General features: G+C 40.0%; 1 protein-coding gene across 2 annotated transcripts in view; it reads right to left on the bottom strand.

Annotated features, from left to right (window-relative positions):
• Positions 1 to 23,845, bottom strand: part of MYPT-75D (Myosin phosphatase targeting subunit 75D) — a 53,799-nt gene that overhangs the window by 5,201 nt on the left and 24,753 nt on the right. Inside the window, exons 5-10 of one of the 2 annotated variants that reach the window (XM_067135880.2) lie at positions 23,538 to 23,766; positions 20,654 to 20,779; positions 13,290 to 13,365; positions 12,937 to 13,151; positions 8,565 to 8,814; positions 325 to 570 (exon numbers count right to left, since the gene is read on the bottom strand). In XM_067135880.2, coding sequence (XP_066991981.1) covers positions 491 to 570; positions 8,565 to 8,814; positions 12,937 to 13,151; positions 13,290 to 13,365; positions 20,654 to 20,779; positions 23,538 to 23,766 — 976 coding nt within the window. In that variant the 3' untranslated portion in view covers positions 325 to 490. Of the gene's footprint in view, positions 1 to 324; positions 571 to 8,564; positions 8,815 to 12,936; positions 13,152 to 13,289; positions 13,366 to 20,653; positions 20,780 to 23,537; positions 23,767 to 23,845 lie in introns of those variants that run through there. The other variant, XM_067135879.2, reaches the window with a different exon arrangement.

Below are 23,845 nucleotides of genomic sequence, written 5' to 3'. Positions count from 1 at the left end.
ACAGGGCAAGTGCTTATGCATGGTGCATGAAGACATATTCTGACTGCAGGAAATTCTCGTAGGAAAGTGACAGAACACAGGCCATTGGTAAATATTGTTTTATTATGATATAGACAGCAAATACACAAGACTACGTACAAAGGATAGGTCTCCACTGGTTACATACCTTTGAAATTATCACCCAAGGTTTCCACTGTGAGTTGCCTGCGGTGGGGCAGGCGCAGAATACCATTCGCTGCATGTGTATCGCTAACGTGTGACACCTCTCTCCAAAATGCCGCTACGATGTCCTCTTTGTTAGCAAACCGTTGTCCACATAATGGCTTCTTGACTTTGGAGATTAGATCAGTCGCATGGCACTGGTGTGCATTTCTGCCGCGGAGAGCTGCTATTTTAATATTTGATCATTGCTCCTGCTTGTTGAAGTCCATTTTGTGATGCTCTCACTCACACACTGAACTTGGAGGCATGCTTAGACCTACAGTGTTGTTTACATACACCATCTAGTGGCATACGCAAGTACATACCGTACGTTTCCAAATGCATTTCTTAGATTTTCCGTGTTGTCTCCTGTTCGCAAGAAAAAAAAAAGTTGCCATGACTTATGATTGACCTACGTATATCTACCAAAAGGAAGAGGAAACGATATACTATCCCTCTGTACAAGAAAGTTTGACTTAGTTCACAATCCCTACAACAAATGGTAAGTAGCATAAATCAAAGACTGCACACTGTGTAAACCGTATTTACACAAATAATCCCTGCATATTTGTTTCAAAATCCGATGGCAAAAGGTCATGGTGCAGGTATTATTTGCGTCAACGTTGGTAGAGTGCTAGTGACAACCAGACATTTGGAAGTTGGTATTTTTCTACCTGTTCTGTTGGCAATTCTGTTCCAGTCACAACCAAGAATTGTGTCACGCACATATCATATCATTTCATGGCGGCAATTTAAGCAATAGCATGTGTTTCGGACGGCTGGTGTGAGTTCTCGTTATAGGTAGTTCGTGGCTAGAAAAAGCTCTACATTACTGAAGTGGCAGAAAAAATTGTGTATCATGATGCAGAAAGATAGTAGGATGAGAAGAACAGTTGCGGTACAGTACGTGATTGGAGGAGTAATTTCTTTTCTCTGTAATTATTGGAGAAGAATAGTATGACATGGTATGAACATACTGAATGGATACATAAGTAAAGATTGCCACAACAAACTGTGTGTAACAATGAAGGCTAAGGGTGTGGGGGTCAGCAGAAAGCAGAAGGATGGCGTCATTCACACAGTGGAGAAGTTGGCCCAGCCCCTTAGAAGATTCTGGGCGTGGCTAGCAACAGAGATGTGCCCAGAATACAGAAGGTCAATCGGGATATCTGGTGACGAGTTTGAAGGCCGTCGATGGCACTGTTATCAACTTGAGCACGTCAAAATGAGGAGCGATGATTCACGTCAGTACTGAGAACGTGTGTGTAAAGTTTCGTGACATTAGCTGCAATGATGCCAAAGCAGATTGACCCTTACTGAGAAGGCTACAAACAACCCTTCCGATGCTAAATATAGCTATTCTGCAATCCAAGGAATGTGCAAGAAGCATGATTTCTTGATATCAAAGAATGGGATCAGTGCTGTATTGAATAAGAAAGGCAAAGGCTGACTAGGCTTAATTCCAGAAGCAAAATAAAACAGGCAAATCCACGACCAGCCACCAGCCATACACCAGAAGTGGTGAGGAAAGTGAGAGGTGAAGGCCCTTATCTTAGATGTTAACCCTGCCCCTGAAAGGATTATTGTACATAAGTAGGCGTTATCTGTTTCAACAGTTAACACCGTACTCAACAAGCACCTGCAATTAGAAAAGTTGCCTCATCACATTTTGGAACGTTGCACTAACACAAGAAAGCTGTATGAGAGCTATCTGGCAGGGGAGAGATGGAAAAATGGGGTGACATTAAACGCAGCATATGTGTACCTTAGTGACTGTAACAAACGTCACTCGATTTACTACCACCATAGAGACAAAAAAATGATCAAACATTGCATAAAGACTGCCAGGAAAGTTTTCCAAGGGGTTTCATGATCATCGCTGGATACTGCTACAACGGCAAGTTAACCATTTGCTGTGTCGCTAATAATGTGAAGGTGAACTCTACATACTATGAACAACAGGTTTTAACACCCAATTAACAACACAGATATCCCAACACAGTATGGGAGGGCCAAAATCAGGTATGGGTACATCAAGATAAAGCATCCAGCCACACCTCTTGTTCGACTCGTGTTCTTAGAGAGAATGGAGATGGAAACTGGAATCCGTGCAATTCCTTTTACTGACATTCTGGTGAAGGCTCCCAATGTGTCATCCATGGACTTCTTGTGCATATGGGCTCCTAAAAATGGTCTTAGGAAATAGACATCCATGCACTATCAATGGCCTCTGGAAAGCCTGTCAAGAGGAGTGGGATAAGACAGGCATGCTAGCTCTGCACAAAGGTCTACTGCAATGGAAAGTACGTTGTCGGGCTATAGCTAGAAATGCTGGCTTTCCAACTAAGCATGATCGTTGGTGGAGACATGGCTTTTCATAAGTGAATTACCCTTCAAACATCGTCCCCAGAGATCCCGAATGACCATCTGTAATATGGAAGCAGAAACTGCAAGATTTTTTCCCCCCTAGATTCTTCTGCTGGCATATTTAAAGAGCTAAGCTAGGGAGTGACAGGAGTCAGACATCAGTCTTACAGCACACAGAGTTTGGTGCAACATGCAAGTCGAGTTCTTCGGCTTAGGCGTCGAGTGTTGGCTCAGTGAACCAGTAAGTCTGTGAATCAGCAAGTCAGCTCTAAGTGCAAGTGAACTCTGTGAGCTGAGCTTGTGCAAAATGTGGGGTGAACTGCTCTAGGGATAACACTGTGCTATGACAGGCCATATTGGAGAGCAGAAGTTTGATGAGCCAGAGTGCTGTGAGTTTAGCCAAGTTAGTGAATATAAACTGTGTGAAGTGGAAAACTTGAACTCAAGTACACTTGTAAATAACTGTACATACAGTATAACCCCAATTTTGCGTGACCTCGATTTAGCGTACACCTGCATTTAATGGTGGAAATTTCAAGTGCCGAAAATTATTTCATAAGAGCAATGCAATTTTATATTCGATTTAACGTAATTCACAATAGCGCAAAACCCGCATTTAGCGTTAAGGGAATGTTAAAATTCTCAAATGTTTTATTTCTATTCCTTTTGGTCATGGGACATTAAGAATCTATGAAAAAGACGTCATAAGCTTGCTAAGGATGATTCAAAGCAGAACAGGAATTTACAGCGCTGGCACTTAGGGCTAAAGTGAGATGTCTGACTCAGATACACATCCGACTGCAGTCGCTGTACTGAGCTCGATAGCTACAATCGCTTAAGTGCGGCCAGTATCCAGTAATCGGGAGATAGTGGGTTCGAGCTCCACTGTTGGCAGCCCTGAAGATGGTTTTCCATGGTTTCCCATTTTCAAACCAGGCAAATGCCGGCGCTGTACCTTAATTAAGGCTACGGCCGCTTCCTTCCAATTCCTAGGCCTTTCCTATCCCAGTGTCGCCATAAGACCTATCTGTGTCGGTGCAACGTAAAGCAAATAGTGGTCACTGTACCAACCCCTGTTTTAATGACAATGTTATTATAAACTTCGTAAATTCCTATATTAACATCGGGATAACATGTTTTCGCAATAAGTGCAATGACAGTAGTTGTTAACTCCATAGAAATAAAGGCCGAAGTAAACAATAATTTGATTTTAATACTATGTGCCGAAATAAAACAAGAAAAAAGGCCAAAGTAAACAATTGCTTAATTTTAATTCTATGTACTGAAAAAAAAAAAAAAAACCCAAGAATGTAATACTTCTCCTTCTCAAAATACAGCGGTGTCCATAACTAATTTCAGAGGTTAGGTTATATACTTTCGCGTCTTTTTAAATTTCAGAAAGGCTGTTCCCATGTAAATTTATTGTGAAAATGTTATCGTTATCCTACAGGGAGCTTGAAATATGTTTTCATAACACATGAGTAGTAAACCTAAGTTAAGCGACGCCATTTGAAGTAAAAAAAAAAGGAAATGTTTACCACAAGCCTCTGGAGTGATGTTATTACAATATTTAAGAATGAAACTGAATATGCGTGCTCAGACTACTGGAATTAGAAAATATGTGCTAATGAGTAAGCCACTGCTTGGAAAACATCCGCAAAACTGTTTAAACAAATCGATTGCTGTTTCATACCGATTTTTATGTGTTTTGTGCGAGTTTGGTATCTTTTCCAACTTTTATGGAAAATCATGTATAACGTTATAAGAACAACCTTTAACCGAAGCGATTTTGTAACTGTAACTACAGTACAGTGTGTAGGCTAGATATCTCCTTGTTTTATTGCTGTCACTGTGTAAATAATGTATGAATGTACAGGTATATTAAATACAGGCAAAGATCTCTGGAAAATGTGTGCTCTGTACTGAAACCTCGATAAGGTAAACCCCCATTTAACGTTAAAAAAATCAGGTCTCTCTAAAAATGTTAAATAGGGGTTCTATTGTAGTAGCTTTAATAAATTTGGTTGATAGTAAAACACACCATCTCTATGAAAAGTCATTTTAGTTTTAACCTGTTGACTACCACACCCATCCATAGACAGGCTGACATGGCCGGTCCACCACTGCCACTGCTCGTTGTAGACGAGAACTATGTAAACAATTCTGTTAACTCTCGAGGGCTGAGTCCATCTTCAGCATGTCTTGCCATACCTTGGGTAATACGCTGTACTACTTTAGTTTACGGCAGTAAATACTAGAGCTAAACAGTAGGCATGCCGAGTTCATCTGTGATGCAAACAAAGATGGCAGAATAACAACAGAAATCTTCACACTGTGCTGTGATTTCTGATTTTTTAAAATCCTTCATGAATTTGTTAAAATGTAAACTTATAAAGAGAAGCAACATACACTGATGGACAATTAACATGTTCCTTGCAATTCGGGTCACCATGTGTCCCGAAGCATGTTACTCTTACCCGTCGGTGCGAACTTTCCAAATTTGCACAGTAAGTAACTAAGTCCTAGTTACAAATTTCTGATAATAATGGCAACATAGTATTCCTACTGAAGTAAAGGATCGAGGCATACTGCTAGTTTCGATCGGCCCACCGATGACCCAAATTAAATTCTTTGCATCTTCCATTCATATCGCTTCGGGTCACCCTGTGTTCGGATTGTTGTCTAACCTATATTTTTACGCGGAAATCGCTTGCGCGGTTACAGTAGATGAAGCCTACGCCTTCAGATGGCAGATTGTTGTTTAATACGAGGAGTATCGGTGCCACCCTCCTGACATCTCGTGTAACCTATTGCTTTCTACATTGCTCTCAGGTAAGTGGACATAAGTTTTCAGATTTTTACTTACTGGGATAGTTATTGATACGTTTACTATCTCCTGTAGATAACATTTACAAGCAAGTTCACATCTTTTTTTTTTTTTTTTTAAGGCATGGAGCCTTTACATCTGACACCCCAGTGGCATGGAATAGAAAGATAATAATAATAATGTTATTTGTTTTACGTCCCACTAACTACTTTTTAAGGTCTTCGGAGACGCCGAGGTGTCGGAATTTGGTCCCGCAGGAGTTCTTTTACGTGCCAGTAAATCTACTGACACGGGGCTGTCGTATTTGAGCACCTTCAAATACCACCGGACTGAGCCAGGATCGAACCTGCCAAGTTGGGGTTAGAAGGCCAGCGCCTTAACCGTCTGAGCCACTCAGCCCGGCAGGAATAGAAAGAGGTTTAGGACGACACTGGTTCCCGGACGAATTGGTCTTGATTTGAAACAAAATTATGAAAGTGACGGTGATTTCTCTCCAGTATCTGATGATGACCCTACGTACAGCCTCATCTTTTGTGAGAATTATTTTGTTACTAAGCATAATATGAAAATAATTAAAATAGGCCTATCATATACTCATAAAAACAAATCAATGAACGAGAAACTAACATTTACTTCCGGGGTCATTTCTGGGTCATGCACTTCTTGAATTGAAAAACTGTCACACAGAGGTAAATACATCAGAATGTCTCCTTAACAAGAACGCACACAAGAAGTGCTCCATCATTGTTTTGGATTTCAGAGCAGTGACTAACCAAAGTCAAATTCGGCAGGTCATCGGTGACCTGAACCAATAATAACTAAAGGCAGCGTCGGGTCACCGGTGGGCCAATATGATGTAAAATTAAGTCATCAAAATTCACTGCCGCAGGGAACGTGTTAAATTAGAGATACCTGGCTAGCTGCATCTAACACCATTTTTTGCCCTTCTGATGGTGGCAACACTGTACAACATGGAGTCCATTGACACCAGAAGTGATGGGGAGCCATACTGATCCATAACTGTTGCACTGCCTTCCATAATGACAGAGATTGGTCAGAACAAGTCTATGGCATGATCATCCCTCTTGACATCATCCCAGATGTGCTTGGTAGGAATGTCAGTTGACTTTGGGATCCAGCCAAGCATCTTCATGTCTATGGAGTGTTAATCAAACCAATTGGCTACAATTCACAAGTGATGTGCCGATGCATTGTCTTGCTGTAGGCACAGGTCTTTTGCTGGGTGCTGGAGGTGAATAAATTGGTGGTGATAATGATGTGATAGCAGGTTCCTATATTGTTCAGTGGTCAAGGACATAGGCAGATGTACCAGGCATCCCATTTCATCCCACCTAAACAGTCCCCATACAAGAATAACACTGCCACTGGCCTGGACTGCACCCTGTTGGCAAGAGGGATCCATTATCTCATGTGCTCGCTGATGCACTCGTACCCTGCCATCAGCTGTACCAATTGGTACATTGACTTATCTGTCCAGGCCACCTTTTTCCATGCTTCGACAGTCCAATGGCGTTTCTGTGTCCATGTCAGTCTTTGTATCTTGTGACGAACAGTGAGCAAAGATTCCTGAGTAGAAAGGTAGTTTCCTTACCCCATTCTGAGATGATTCAGGATGGTAAGATTACTCACACCTCATTGTTGTCCAGAATTGAATTTGTGTGTGATCTGATTTGCTGTGGACTGTCTATCCGCTCCCACCATCCGAGTTAGCCGATGTCGACCTCTATCATCAACACACTATAGACCCCGGCAGTTGATTTCATTTTTTTAATTATAAAATGCTTTATGTCGCACTAACACTGATAGTCTTATGGTGATGATGTGATAGGAAAGAGCTAGGAGTGGGAAGGAAGCGGCTATGGTCTTAATTAAGGTACAGTCCCAGCATTTGTCTGGTGTGAAAATGGGAAACCATGGAAAACTATCTTCAGGGCTGCTGGCAGTGGAGTTTGAACCCACTATCTCTCGAATGCAAGCTCACAGCTGCGCACCCCTAACCGCAGAGCCAAACCAACTCTCTCAGGTTTGGCAACTGATTCTGGCAGTGGCTTTTGCCGAAACCAGATGATCACGGTACACTACTCTTGACACGGTGGCATGTTGAATGCCCAGTGCTTGCATGACTTCGGAGATGAAATGACCCACACATCTGGCAGCAACAATCTGGTCACTATCAAATGCTATGAGATCTTGTGTCCTAACCATCTGTGCTCAACTGTTACACACACGGCCAGTACAAGGTCCGGCAACATCGCAGTTACAGGCCACTTCATGTTATTACATTAACTAGCGTGACCATGGTGCCATTTCGTCAAAATGGCAGCTATCTTTAAATTCAATTACTCACCGGTGTACATTACTTTACAGATTTAAGGAAAGAATTTTATTTTAGGCCCTTTAACTTCTATGAAGATAATGTGGGCATAGGCACGAAAAAAATGTAATATCTCTAAAAATAAATCCAATCCAAACCAAACCCCATGGCACTACAGCCCTTGAAGGGCCCTGACCTACCAAGCGACCGCTGCTCAGCCCGAAGGCCTGCAGATTACGAGGTGTCGTGTGGTCAGCACGACAAATCCTCTCAGCCGTTATTCTTGGCTTTCTAGACCAGGGCCGCTATCTCACGGTCAGATAGCTCTTTAATTCTAATCACGTAGACTAAGTGGACCTCGAACCAGCCCTCAGGTCCAGGTAAAAATCCCTGGCCTGGCCGGGAATCGAACCCGGGGCCTCCGGGTAAGAGGCAGGCACGCTACCCCTACACCGCGGGGCCGGCCTAAAAATAAATACCCAATATATATATATTTTTTTTTTTTTGGTAGTTGCTTTAGGTCTTATGGCGACGATGGAACAGGAGAGAGCTAGGAGTGGGAAGGAAGCGGCCGTGGCCTTAATTAAGGTACAGCCCCAGTATTTGCCTGGTGTGAAAATGGGAAACCACGGAAAACCATCTTCAGGGCTGCCGACAGTGGGGTTCGAACCTACTATCTCCCGAATACTGGATACTGGCCGCACTTAAGCGACTGCAGCTATCGAGCTGGACTGCAACATGATAATGAATGAGAAATGGTAATGTGAAATGAAAATATTCTTGAGAAACAATGTACTGAAATAATTGAACTTAATAAAAAAAGATTTGCCTTACCGAGAGCAGAATTCTTCATGTCATTATAGAATTCTCCTTTCAAATCATCAGTATCATCTTTGCCTTCTGGAGGCCTTCTCATTGGAACCAACATCCTTTCTTGATTAACGTCAGACACATCACCATTAGGAGTGTTGCTGAAAGAATATGCTGGGCTGTGCGGACGATCCTCAGCTTCGGAAGATTCTGGAGGGGGGGCTGGAATTGCAAGAGCTTTTGCATCTGCGTCATCACTTGGTGATGCAAAAACCTAGGTACGAACAGAAAGACAAAAGAACCTCAGTGACATGTCATCATATGGACATCAAAGACAAGAAACTATGAAAGAGGAATGAAAGGCAATACTGTACATCTTTATTATAGACTACTACGCCTTGCGGTGTTCACAGTCTTCAAAAACCTCTGAATTAACTAAGCACTTCCACAATCTTTGACTTGAAACCAACCTCTTACCTTTAAATTGTTAAAAAGAAGCCTAACAATCGTTGACTTGGTGTCCCTCTGCTTTTCTTACCCTCCAAGTTAGAGTCCGTTTCTCTCCTACGAAACCTATCCTCCTCCACCAAACATGACCCCACCAATGATGCCAATTTATACACACAGCTTTATCCATCAGGTCCATTTCTATTCCAAGTACCCTCCTGTCATTATTGATGATGATGATTATTATTATTGTTTAAAGGGGCCTAACAGCTAGGTTATCGGCCTCTAACGGTACGAAATGAGACAAAATGTAATGAAAACTTAAAAGTCCAAACCTCATCCACTGATCAGAATTTAAAACGTGATGATGAAGAATGAATGCATGAATATGAATTTAAAACAATTAGCAGTTTAAAATAATTAAAATTAGTCCACTGACTAGAATTTAAAAAAAAAGAGACTATGAACAATTATTCATCATCATCATCATCATTTCCCTTTATCCAGCTGTAGCCGGGTAGGGGCAAATATGGTTCCTCTCCACTTTCTTCGGTCTTTCCACCACTCCTCCTCCAACACTGTGTCCCAGTCCAGGTTTCTTTCTATAATGCTGCGTTGGATGGTATCCTTCCATCTCAATCGTGGTCGTCCACGGCCTCTCCTTCCTTGGATTTGCATTTCCATCGCCTTTTTTTGGCATTCTTTCGTCGCTCATTCGCTTTATGTGCCCAAACCATCTTAGTCGGCTCTTCTCTATTCTATCATTCATTTTTTCCACTCCAATTTCTTCCCGGATTTTCTCATTCCTTATTTTGTCTCTTCTACTCTTCTGTATCATACTCCTCAAGAATTTCATTTCGGCTGCCTGTATTCGACTCTCATCCTTCTTTGTCATTGTCCAAGTTTCTGCTCCGTAAGTTGTTATGGGTACGTAATACATCTTGTACATAGTATCCTTTGCTTCCATTGGCACATCTTTGTCCCATAACATGTTTCTTACACTATGATAGAAACAACTTCCAGCTTGAATCCTTTTACTAATCTCAGCATCCAGTCGAGCATTCTCCATTAATTCACTCCCCAGGTATTTAAACGTTTCCACTACTTCCAGGGGCTTGTCTGCAAGTCTAATCTGACCTTTCCTTCTTTCTCCCCTCTAGTCATAACAAGAGTTTTACTCTTTTCTACACTTATTTTCAATCCACATTCTTCAATCTTCCCATTCACCACATTCAACTGTTCTTGAACCTTCCTGTCGTCTTCTCCCCAAATCACAATATCATCTGCAAATAACATCATGTTCATTTCTCTTCCTCCATATGCTGCTATCAGTAGATTCGACCCACAATGCCCCACCTTCCCAGAAACTATATTAAAACAATAGTATATACTGACCAAGGGGCTGCTTCTAAAGCACAATCCTGTATCAATGATGCTTGTTGTCTAAAGGGGTCCAAAATCCAGGTCAACGGCCTCTCATAATGGTACTTATCACTAGGAAAGTAAGAACCATGGTATTTCTCAAGTAGCGGTACTAATCATGAGTAACGTACACTTACGGTGTTCCACACATTGTGGTACTACTCACAGGTAAAGTAATACACACAGGTAACGCAAACCTATGGTGTTTCTCACATTACAGCACCACTCATAGGCAATGCAAACACATGATGTTGCCACTGATGCTTTCACGGCCCATACTTATAGACATGATATAGGCTTTCGGGCTTAAGCCGTGTCTAGTAAATAAGGTGAAATTCTTTACGTTTCGCAGAGAACTTGTTCTGCGTCATCAGAAGAAAATCTCAACTGTCCACGAGAAAGGCTTATTAAACAATGAGCTTTGAATTTAGACATTATAATAGAAATGGAAAGTTCATTATCACCAGATGACTCCCCGGATGCGGTACAGTGCTAGTGTTCGAAGTGGAAGCTGACGGAACCATCAGAAACAGTCTGAGGTTCACATAACAGGCGTACACAACATGACAGTGACAGGTGTATGACATTGACACAAGCCTGTAATGAAACATCTGGCAATCAGGAACGTACAAATTTGGAAAACACCAAAACGAAATAACAACAGTGAAGGGACAGAGAAGGGAACTTACCTACGTAAATCCTTAATGGCTGGCAACCAGGTATTACTTAATTGATAGCCAGTGTCCCTGTTGAAATTGTTAGGATTTCTACGTATTTCCACAGCTTTCTGTATAATCCTGGACCTGGCACCAAGAATGAGTTAGCAGGAAAATTTATAATGTCCGATAACGGACCAAATATATTGGTATTATAAATTTACTCATCTCGAGCATCTTGGAACATGACATCATGGCCCAACGATAGAGCGTGCTCAGCTATTGTTGATTTGTCTGGATGGTTGAGACTAATATTACGTTCATGTTCCTTGATATGGGTACCAATGGACCGGCATGTTTGGCCAATGTATACCTTATTGTAAGTACAGGGAATTTCGTATACCCCAGGATGTAAAAGTGGGGACAATTTGTCTTTAGTTTTACCCAGACTGTGAGCAATTTTAGTGACTGTGCCAAACATGGTTTTTACATTGTGTTTGCAGAGGACCTTGGCAATTCGATCTGTGGTGCTGTGAATTTAAGGCAAGTAGGCAGTTCCCTTCACTTCTTCCTTCTGTGAGCTTTGCTTGGTCGTTTCTCTGGGATGCATTACCCTTGAACGTGACTTTGAGCGTGTCCGTCTCCACCTGGATATTTGATGGTTCACAAATTTGTCTCGCCCTCTTGGTGAGTAATACCAATATGCGTCATGGTAGGTGTGCTATTTACCAACTGATGAGCCCAACTTAGCACACTGGGGCGAAATGCTGGCAACCAAGAAGGAGTTAGCAGGAAAATTTATAATGTCCAATAACGGACCAAATATATTGGTATTATAAATTTACTCATTCGGAACAAATATTTCAGGTTCCCTGTGGGAATCAACATCTATATCCTCTTGGTGAGGGTCGTGAGAATGGCTTGTTTTGTGCTGGATGGTGGTGAGTGTCTGCATGAAGATAGTGATTTGTGTGAGTAGGCTTACGATAGACGGTATGTCCTACAGAGCCATCCGGTTTCTTTTTTACTAGAACATCCAAGAAAGGAAGACATCCATCCAACTCCATCTCCGTAGTGAATTTAATTGAAGGATGTTGCTGATTTAGGTGGTTTAGAAGAAAATGTTTTTCAGATCCTTCTGTCCAGACCACAAATGTATCATTCACATATCCCTACCATATCATAGGTGTGACGGGCGCCAAAGCAATAGCCTCCTCCTCAAAATGCTCCATAAAGAACTTAGCCAATAGCCAATATGGGCAAAAGTGGACTTCCCATAGCCACTCGGCATAAGCCCAAAAGCCTATATCATGTCCAAACCCATGATGTTCCTCACACAGGTGTACTACACAAGGACTCTTACTATCCCATTGCATTCCTCTCATAGTGGATACTAATCACAGGCAACGGAAACCCACGGTATCGCTCATATAGTGGTACTAATCACGGCTACTGTAAAACTCATACTGATTCACCCTCTGTTGCTACTAATCACAAACCTATTATATACCTAACATAGTGGTACTACTCGCAAGTAAAGGTGACCCATGGTGTTCCTCGCACGATGGTACTAATTACAAATAATGTCATGGTTCTAATTCAATCATCCCTTGGTCGCCCCTTTTAGTCGCCTCTTACGACAGGCGATACCATAGGTATATTCTTTGTCTGCGTCCCCCACCTACAGGGGTTCCTGTCATTATTGGCACTTAACAGGTTTGCTTATTTTTACAGAAGCCACTAATAGGAGAAAGGAGTAGTGAACCTTTTTCCTGTATTGAAGTGATCTTTCAAATTCCCTTTAGTACACTGTGATCAACACACTTTTAAAAAGCATCATACTCCTCCCATCATAAGAAGTGACTACTTACATCACGGGCTTGCATTCGTAACCGAGCTTCTTCAGCAGCATCCTTCTTGGCCGTGAGGGATTTGTCTCGAATTGATGTGCGTCTAACGGACTGAGTGCGAGTATTAGATTGTGAACGTTTCACGCGGCGGTTCTTTGCTTCCTGCATTCTCTTTGTTTCTTGTTCACTACGCAGTTGAATTATGCGTTCCCGGAGTTCTGGATCTTCACAAATGTCTGCAAACATATGAAAGAAAATTACCATGATGTAACATTGATCTTTCTAATTTCCTTATCAAAATCATTTTCATTCATTAGCAATGATAAATATCTAGAATGTAGCCTAAAACTTATTCTAAATTACTGAGAACCTACCAGCAGGAGTTTCATCGTGCTTTGTTTTTGCATTCAAATCAGCACCATGTTGGCACATTAGCTCAAGTACTTCCAACTGAAATTCAAAGAAAGAACATAATTAATAGAGGTCTGTTTTCTTTGCACGTACTGTACATATACATATCATAAAATAAAGTCTCTTGTCGGAGTCTGTTCTATGTTTGTGCAGGCTAATCTCAAGAACCACCATATGGATTTTGATGCATTTTCATACTTGTCTAGAGTACTAACCAAGGAAGGTTTAGGTGTAGGAAATGTTAATCCATAGCAAACAGGAGCCAAGTACAGAAGAACCTAGACTACCCTTGATTAACCAGACTGTGGATTATTCTTTGCCCAAGAAAAATGAATCTCTATTCTTTTAAAGCAATATACAGTTGCTCTACAAAAGAATGAGCGCAATTTTGATATCAAGAGTGTTCTTTTTACCTCTCGCAGAGACCTCTTCAGATCCAGTGGCATTAAACAAATGAATAAGTTAACACAATAATTCCTTGTTATCAAGAGTGCACTCCTTTTTTTTTTTGTGCAACTGTACAGTGACTCTCTGATAAACATGTTCATGATCATAATATAGCTATGTACACGCACATAGACTGGTATCCACACTGAAGACATGACTTCATATAAACAAACTTTCCAAATGTGGAATACATGAATTCAAATGAACTGTAGTGCTATATTTATTGGCCAAACAAAATGTCATTTCTACACCAGATACAAAGAATAAAAAACTGCATTACTTCATGGACATAAGCGCAGATCTCAAAATATTAAACACTGATAGTAATAGAAAAGAGCAGAGAGAGGCATTAGCCTCTCGTGGTGCCCCATTGCCTCGCTGGATAATCTGGCTGATGCTCCCTCCAGGGAAATGCTTGCTACCATACACGTGAGTCTGCCCTAGGGTATAAAAGCCAGCCACGACCTGGAGGGAGCGAAAGTTGGAGTCCTGACGAGGGGATGGTACCCGTCTCTGGCGGGAACCAGAGTTTACATGCCTGGTGGTGTCTCAAATGCTTTATTTTTTTTTAACTTATTTATTTACACTGTTTATGCCCACATTGGAGCACCAAAATCAACCTTATACAATAAAATCTTCAAAAAGTAAGAACATCAAAAAAATTTCATTTTTTAACACTTAATAATTTCTTCTTTTCCCAAAACTTCTTCATTCTAGACGATCTTCCAGCACATTCTTCTGCTTCTGTTTTGATGCTGTAAGTAATAGTTTTGTATATTTGTTGTTTAGAATCTTCTTCTCTATTTTCAATTTGTTCTGTAGTTATTTTCAATTTATCCAAATCCATTTGTATTTCTTTAAACCAAGTGTTTTTGTTTTATTATTTCAAAAGAAATCAAAAAGCTGTTTTAGGAGTCTAAAATGTGGCAAACAGTGTATGTGACCAAAGAATGCAATCCTCCATTTTCTCATCGTGTCAATAATTGATTCGCTTTCTTTGTAAATCACTGAATTAAGTCTCCACTGGCCATCACCAACCTGATGTTTTTAATAATTGTCTGGAGAATTCTTCTATCCACTTTCTGCAGTTTGTCTGTTGTTGCTTGGGTATTTAGTTTGAATAATGTTTCACTTGCATACATTGCTTCTGGTTTGATGACGGAGTTATAATAACGAAATTTAGCAACAATTGAAAGAGACTGTTTTTTGTTATATTAATTTTTATTATATTAATATTTACAAAATGCAGAGGACAGTGTTGTCTCCTTCTCCAGCTTCCACCAACGGCTGCCCCGGAGCTCTGGACTCGGCCGGCTTAAATAGCCAAATGTCAAGCATGTGTAATAGAGAGAGCACCGATCCAGCCGTGGCAGAGCGAGAGGTTGTATGAGGGAACCAGAGAATTATTTCTGGAGTTGCTGGAAACATCCAGGCTCATTTTGGTTTTGGCTGGGGGTCTAAGACCGGATGCTCATCTGGGACACGTGATTCTTGAGATGAAAATCTTGACCCAGAATCAACTGGGATTCAAACCTCAGCCTTCTGGGTGGGAAGCCAGCAGCCAAGTCACTGAGCTAATCACGCCTCCTGAAGACACAACTTCATACATTTTAAAAATTAATTTTATGTTGTGTAAAATCATTTATCTTTTAACTTAACTGGTTAATATGTGATCCATCATGAAAGAAAGAGAAGCTATTCAAAGTCAACAATCTCAAACATACTTTACAGTGTCCATTCCATTACTGATGAATAATATAATGTGCCCACTCCCAGTCCATGGCGCGTGTAGCAGCGGCGTGACTACGCTGTGGCTTTTCTACTTTCTGAATCACACCTATAACTAGCGTGTAACATCTCCGAGTGCATAACTTTCGTCTCATTCTCCGTTAAGGTTAAACACTTTCACCCTTGTCAGAATACTGCATCACAAATATTTTTCAGTGTGCGTCAATCTGAAATCTCATCTATATAAATAAAATTGTAATGACCGTGTGTCTGTACACCGACTACTTTGGCAACATTTTTGTTCAGTTGTCTGTTTCATGTGTAGTAATGACCATCTGCACATTTTTTAGCTTTGGTGTCTGTTTGCCTGTCTGAGTTCTTATAACTTGAGAACTACTGGATATATTTCTATCAAACTTCATATTTAGAATCCAACTGTCCTTGGGTAGGTTTTAGGGCCAATATTGTTTCTAAATCCCTGAAATGACTGTGGATTTACACGAAACCGAAACCGGGATTTTACGCTCCCACAAAATATTCACAACCAAACTTAATGGAAATCAATTTCTAAAACTTTTTCTCATGTGCATCTTTTCGACAGGAGGATTAATAAGGGGGCTTTCATTAACAGATCATTTATCAGTCTAAGTTCCAGCAGACTTAGCCTAAAAGCCTAAAGGCATATTTCTTATAACTGCAAAAATTACTGGAAATAATTTAACCGAACTTCATATTTAGCATCCCCCTGTCCAAAGGTAGGTTTTAAGGTCCATAGCATTTCAAATACCTGGAGTGGACTGAGGGTTTTTAGGAAACAGTGATTTTACTCTCCCACAAAATATACCAGACCAACATGCATGGGATTTTACAAACTTTGACTGAAACCATTTCTAACACTTTTTTCTCATAAGCACTTTTTCGATAGGATGATTGGTAAGGTAGATATCATTAACCAACAGTTTTACAGGCTAAGTCCAGTGGACATGGCCCAAAAGGTGTTGTACAAGGAGCAGATTTCTTATCTATATAAGTAAATTTGTAATGGCCATGAGTCTGTACATTGAATATTTTGGCATGAATTGCTTACAGTTATCCATTTCAGGTTTAATAATGACCACCTGCATTTTTTTAATCTTTGGTGTCTGTCTGTGTGTCGATTTGTCTGTTTGTCAGTTTGTTGAGTTCTTAGTAGTGGGAAACTACTGGATATATTTCTAACAAACTTTATATTTAGAATCCACCTGTCTTCAGATAGATTTTAGGGCCAATAATATTTCTAAATACCGGATTAGTTTGGAGTTTATAGGAAGTCAAAACAGTGATTTTACCCTCCCACAAAATATAAATGACCAACCTTAACGGAAAACTATCAGCCTTCATAGAAATTTTTAAGAACGTTTTTCTCATGTGCACCTTTTTGATAGGAGGATAACAAGGCAGATATCATTAGCAGACTGTTTTACAGGCTGTCCTGCCCTTTCAAGTTGGGTTAAAGGGTTTAACTAAAGAGCCATTTTACTCTTTTCAGGAACAGAAAAAGAGAGGTTATCGTCAACGATTGGTTTCATGAGTCTTCAGGCACAAGTTCACTCCCGGTTTAAGATGAACAATATGTAACCGAGAATTACGCGCAACTTCAGACCAGGAACTGTACCATTCAATAAATTCTGTGATCGTCCTCATTCTGTCTCCACTTTGTTCAGCTTTATCGCATTGTGCGTTACTGCTTCCATAGAAGAATATCAGTTTAACATGCCGTATTAAACTTTTGAATACAGGCGTGAAACTTCGGATAAATTCATGAAGGAGCCGTGAAATCGATTACCAATCCCCGTACGAAGAACGGGTACATATGTTAGTAAGTAATAAATTCATTCTGGATCTGTATTGACAACTGATCACAATCAAAAGTAGAAGGTCCACCTATTCAATACACTTAATTTGTTGTACCTATACTTTATTCATTGTGGGACTAGTTTCAACCTCTGTTCAACATTTGAAGTCATCCTCAACCACAGATGGCATAATAGGAATAATATCACATACAACAAAAGCAATCACCAAATATAAAATTGAAAACACTTGGTATTACAATACCAATATAAATGGTCCGTTATTGGACATGATAAATTTTCCAGCTAACTCATTCCTGGTTGCCAGCATTTCAACCCCATGTTAAACTGATATTCCTCTTCTTCTACGGAAGCAGTAACGCGAAATACAATAACACTGAACAAAGTGGAGACTCATTTGAGACAAATATTTCAAGTTCCCTATGGGAATCAATATCTATATCATCTGATGGTCAGGCAGGCATCAATTTTTGAAAATGAGAAAGTCTCTCATAGTGCACTGGCACTGCTGGTGGCTCCAAGTAGCCTACGCAGTGGTCTCCACGGTACGCACTAGCCATCCGTCTTGGTAGGTGTGTTATTTACCAACTGATGAGCCCAATTTAGCACACCGGGGTGAAATGCTGGCAACCAGGAATGAGTTAGCTGGAAAATTTATAATGTTCAATAACGAACCAACTATAATGGTGTTGTACTTGTGGGAGACGATTAAATTGAAGCAAGTTAATTCTTAATGCTATTTCCTTTATGTCCTACTAACTATTTTTATGGTTTTCGAAGATGCCGAGGTGCCAGAATTTAGTCTTGCAGGAGTTCTTTTACGTGCCAGTAAATCTACCGACACGAGGCTGACGTATTTGAGCACCTTCAAATGCCACCAGACTGAGCCAGGATCAAACCTGCTGAGTTGGAGTCAGAAGGCCAGCGCCTCAACTATCTGAGCCATTCAGCCCAACGAGTTAATTCTTAGTGAGCAGATGATGTACATTTGTGAGTTATTACAAGGCTGAGGGGGACATCTACAGCTTGATTCAGTGGACCTTTTAGTCTGCCATTGTCACCTCTGATATTAATAACAAATGTGTTGTACAACATGTTGCAGTTTCTAACATATCAGTGTAAAGCTAGGAAAGGTAAAATGAACACTTATCAGTCGAGAAATGTCGAGTCTGAAATCTGCAGCAAAGAGAAAATGTGTAGTTTTAATAACTGAAAATAAAATTAATATAACATCAGAGGTTGGTGTTACAGCAGTGTGGGACCTAATGAAGAATAAAGAAAAAGTGTTCAGATTTGCGATGAGTCTGACAGTTTGCATGGACTCGCTAAAAGAAAAACATTGAAGACATCATCTTTAAAAGAACTAGGTGCTGTGTTATTCACGTAATTTCAGCTGCAAAGGAACATGTGAAAGTGAGGGGAACAGGGAAGAAGAGTGCATCACAGTCAATCATGTACTGCTTCACACCACACAGGAGTCGACTGAGACTTTAATGGTCATCTTGAAGCAAGAGGACGATATGGATTTTTCAACATTCTTGTAATTAGAAAGCTACAATGGACATAAAGAAGGAGAGTGTAAAAAAAGGTAACAGACTTGTTAAAGCAGCTTAAATGACACCAGGTAGATTTAATTTATTCTTGTTCTATTGGTAATTTACATGAATATTTATGATGGTTATTGTGTTGTCTACCTGTAAAAATTTGTCCTTTAAGAGGGATTACTATATTTTATGATTATATTTAAGTAATTTAAAGTCCATTAAAAGTGGTGACATGGATTATCCTGTTTTGTTGATTAACCACTCAGTATGTGCTGTCCATTAAGATGGATAATCAAGGTTCTACTATAATGGCAATTTTAGTGAAGGAAGGCACAAAGAAAATGGCTTTCTTAGCTCATGCTGCATCAATGATAGACCCCTAGTATGCGCTGAGGAATTGTTGAGCAAAAAATATCTGCCAAAGATCAGCAACAGCATACACCTATCTTTAAAAGTGATTTTATGTTATAGTTTGCAGTAAAACATTAACCTCAAAATTAGAAATCTAATTATTTTTTACAATTTGTTTTACGTTTCACCGTCACAGATACAGTAGGTATTATGGCGACGATGGATGGGAAAGGCCTAGGAATGGGAAGGAAGCGGCTGTGGCCTTAATTAAGGTACAGCCCCAGCATTTGCCTGGTGTGAAAATGGGAAACCACAGAAAACCATCTTCAGGACTGCCGACAGTTGGGTTCAAAGCCACTATCTCCCGGATGCGAGCTCACAGCTGCTCGGTCCTAACCGCACGGCCAACTCGCCCGGTGAAATATGATTTTGGGGGTACCCGCAATCCTTACCAAAATATATTATTTACTCTCCGCAATATTCTTATTAATATAAAATTATACTTTACAGTATGTAATTTTCATTTATGGTTTAGGAATGACCTTAGTTTTAGTGAAAGCATAGCAATGGTTTAAATATCACACTGGAAGAAAGAAGCAAGTTAACAGGTAGGCAGCCTGAAGTGCCTTGAAAAAGACACTCTGAGCCACGCACAGTATACAGAATGTATCAGAACTATAGTGATATAAAAATAAGGGATGCTCTTCGTGTTAAAAAGGATGGTGCAATCGAACTGGTGGAGAAAATTTCTCTTTTAGAGAAAATGACGTTACTTTGTTACTTCTGGGCACATAATTCAAACTGACAAACTCACTGTACCCCCAAAAATAGATTTCTAATTTTAAGGTTGATGTTTTACTACAAACTATAACATAAAATCACTTATAATGATAGGTGTATGCTGTTGCTGATCTTTTGGTAGATAGTTTTTTGCTCAATAATTCCAGTATACATCGCAAGGAAAAACAACTAATATTGTCTACAAGTTACCTACTTATTTATGACTTGATTTGACACTTGTTGTTCCTTTCCAATACTAATATCACCTACAAGGAAATCTTATAAGGTCTATCACCATAAATTCAAAAATTGCTCCCATGTGAATCCAGGGCAGGAATGGTAGATTTATTTGTATAGATAGCCTTGCTGTAGTTCTCTTCTTGTTGTAAACCAAGCTGAGTATCAATCACCAATTCGCACATATCTCTGAAAGTTCTCATAAAACATTTTGACCTTTTTGCCAGGTAGCAATGGAATGTTTCTCTTAATGATGACATATCGAGATATCCTTTTTCACTGCTAAAGATGTAGCACAGGTACACAGAAACAAATTTAGTGATAAAGGGTAACTGTCTTAATAAATTCTCGGTATAAACTTGTGATAAATTAACAAAGGGAACTTACATGACCCCAGCAGGCGGCAGCATGAACGGGCTGCCAGTCATCGTTATCCCTCACATCGACAGAAACATGCTGGTCTAGAAGATATTCCACAACTCTCAAGTAACCATTAGCTGCTGCAATGTGAAGCTGAAACATAACAGTATCCTCCTTACTTATCATGATATACTTTCAAAATTTCAGTCGTCTATACAGTAATAAGCTCATATTAACATAATGAAAGTTAATCTTCAACCATATATAAAGAGAATAAAACCAAACCCCATCGCACAACAGCCCCGAAGAAAGTCTGAACAGAAAACCTAACTGAGAGAATTGATAGGAATAAACTAAGTTTCGATACTAAATCGGATGGAGGAGGAAAGAATAGCAAACATGATAGAGATGAAGTACCGTATTTACGCTAATAATACCTATATATATATATATATATATATATATATTTAATGAGGTACGAAATTCGGGTGCGGGTTTTATTTGAGTCAATGTTGGCATTTTTTTCTTTTCAAAATCAACCTTTGAAAAGTTAGAGTGCAGAGATTATTCAGTGGCGGGGATTATTCGCGTAAATACGGTAATAATATTATTATTTTGCTTTACGTCCCACTAACTACTCTTGCGGTTTTCAGAGGCACCAAGGTGCCGGAATTTAGTCCCGTAAATCTACCGACACGAGGCTGATGTGTTTGAGCACCTTCAAATACCAACGGAGTGAGCCAGGATCAAACCTGCCAAGTTGGGGTCAAAAGACCAGCGCCTCAACCATTTGAGCCACTCAGTCCAGCTGGAGATGAAGTACAGTACGCGCAACTTTTAGTAATATCAGGGCTCCCTAGTGCTGAATCGGTAGACCTTGGTTATCTTCCTGATTCATAGTAGCAACCTTTGAAACACAAACTATGAATCGATTATGCACCGCCGTGAGACATCTGGTGTACAATTTACGTACTAGTACTGTTGTCGTTTACACAGCAAAGCCAAAATATGGGTTAGGATTGAACATGAGTGAGGAAAACAGGCCTCTTAACCTTTAATTAGTCGCTCACGGAAATTTCTTCCGGGCCGATTACATTTTGCATGGTACTGAACTTCCCAGTTGAACTGTGGGCCTCCCCATCCCTATACTTTTCTCCTTGTTCATTTGGACTCGTCCTGTCAGCATTTTGGCTAGATCGTCCATCTTCTGTGCGAGTATGGGATCATTGTTGTGACGAGTGACATCGCCTGGACGTTTCTTCCGTGTGTGATTAAGTAAATTACCTTATATTTTAGTGCATGTTTTTTTTATTTTGGAGGTCGATGACGTCATTTTGTTTTTCTAAACTTATTTTAGAAAAATATTATTTCATATTTCATATGATGTGATCGTCATAGGTATGGTGAGTCTCTTAAATTTAATATCATAAGATCATTTGACATAGTTGTGGTGTACAGTATTCTGCTTTTAGATCAAACTGTGTAAAAATAACCTACAAGTACTTAAAAGGATTTCTTTTAATTATACCGAAGAATACTGCAAACGAACATACCAAAACAACATCTCAAAGGACGAGAATGACGCACATTTTTAACCCCGGAGGTTACCTCCGTGCGCGACTAGTAATGCCATAATTTTCGTGCGACTAGACAAGGGTTAATAAAATTTATGCTGCTGATGTCATGGCTGGTGAAACAGGTCATGTCGTCCTTCGTCTTCCCCCATACAACTGTGATCTCAATGCCATTAAATTGGCATGGGCAAAAATAGAATGCGAATTCAAAAGACGCAGTATTATGGGAGACATGTCAGCAGTTAACTTATGACAACTGACCATCGGAGCATTCCATTTAGTATTTGCCGCATATTGGGAGGGGTATTGCAGAAAGGTGAAAGAAATGGAAGAGGAATGCTGGAGGCACAACGGTGTCATGAAAATAGCCATGGACAAGATTGTAATTAATAGTACTGCAGATAACAGTGATGATTGTGACAGTGATTGTGGAAGTGATATTGTCCCCGCTCTAACAAACTAACGAATCTGCAAATCGTCAAAAATTGGGAGAGCTGAAAGAAGTTGTGATTACTCGTGTCAAATAAATTTTTATACTTAATGATTGGTTTTATGTGTTAGCAATACAGAACGAGCTGCAGATGAGACTTGTCAGAAGGTAGACATTATATAATTAATAAAATCCAGACCAAAACTTTAGAACTACAGGTTTCCTAGTTTGTCACTTTCGCTAGTTTGCCATAGTGGGGACAATATGTCTGAGAATTAATACTACTGCAGATAGCAGTGGCAATTGTGAAAGTGATTGTGGAAGTGATATTTCAGAGAATTCATGCCAAGATAAATAAAACTTTAGACAATTCATTTCGATCGATCATACTATCAATTCAATTCAGATTTCATTTCCATTCAGTTGGCAGTATTTCCAGAACCGGGAGAGCTCCCTCCTTACGCCTCATCCCTGTAAAACCAGGTATCACTAAAAGTTGCGCATACTGTATGAGGGAAAGAGAGCAAGAGGGAGACCTAGAACAAGGTGGATCGATTCAAGAAGAAGAAGGAACCTCAACTAGGATAAAATGATGGAAGAGAAATGGTGGAAGGAGAAAGGAAGGTGGAGAAGTACCATAAAGGCCCCAACCTGGCAGAAGCTGGATAAAGAGAAAGGATGGTTATGATTATGATGATTGCTAAGATCAGATAAGCCAGCTTTTAAATCAGTCCATAGCCAAAAATACATTTAATATCAACATCTGTAGTAGTTTATAGAGTAAGTTTAATAAGCAGAGACACAAATCAAGTGATGAGAGATTAAATGGAATGCACCCATTCTTTCTCTCTCTGAAGATGGAAAATACAAATGAAACTGAAATATCAAAGTCTTCAAGAGATCTCACCGGAGTAGCACCTTGGTGGTCAGGAAGTTCGATATCCAAATCAAGGGCAACAGCCTGCTGAAGGTCTTGGAGCATTTGAGTCTCAGTGAAAGCCCGAGTTTCATCTATTAATTCTTGAGTAACCCCACGGCGTGCCATTTCCCCTTCGATGTAGTCTAAGGCTGCCTCATCTTCACATATATCGTATGGCATATTTCCATCTGCATTTACAGCCAACAGATTGGCACCCCTGGAAGGAAAGATGCTGTGTTAGAATAATGAAACACTGTAGGCCTAATTCAAAAGTCATCATTAATCAATACAATAAA

This window comes from Anabrus simplex, chromosome 1 (assembly GCF_040414725.1).
Source record: "Anabrus simplex isolate iqAnaSimp1 chromosome 1, ASM4041472v1, whole genome shotgun sequence".
Taxonomy (NCBI): Eukaryota; Metazoa; Arthropoda; class Insecta; order Orthoptera; family Tettigoniidae; genus Anabrus; species Anabrus simplex.
This window is presented reverse-complemented; position numbering and strand designations above follow the sequence as displayed.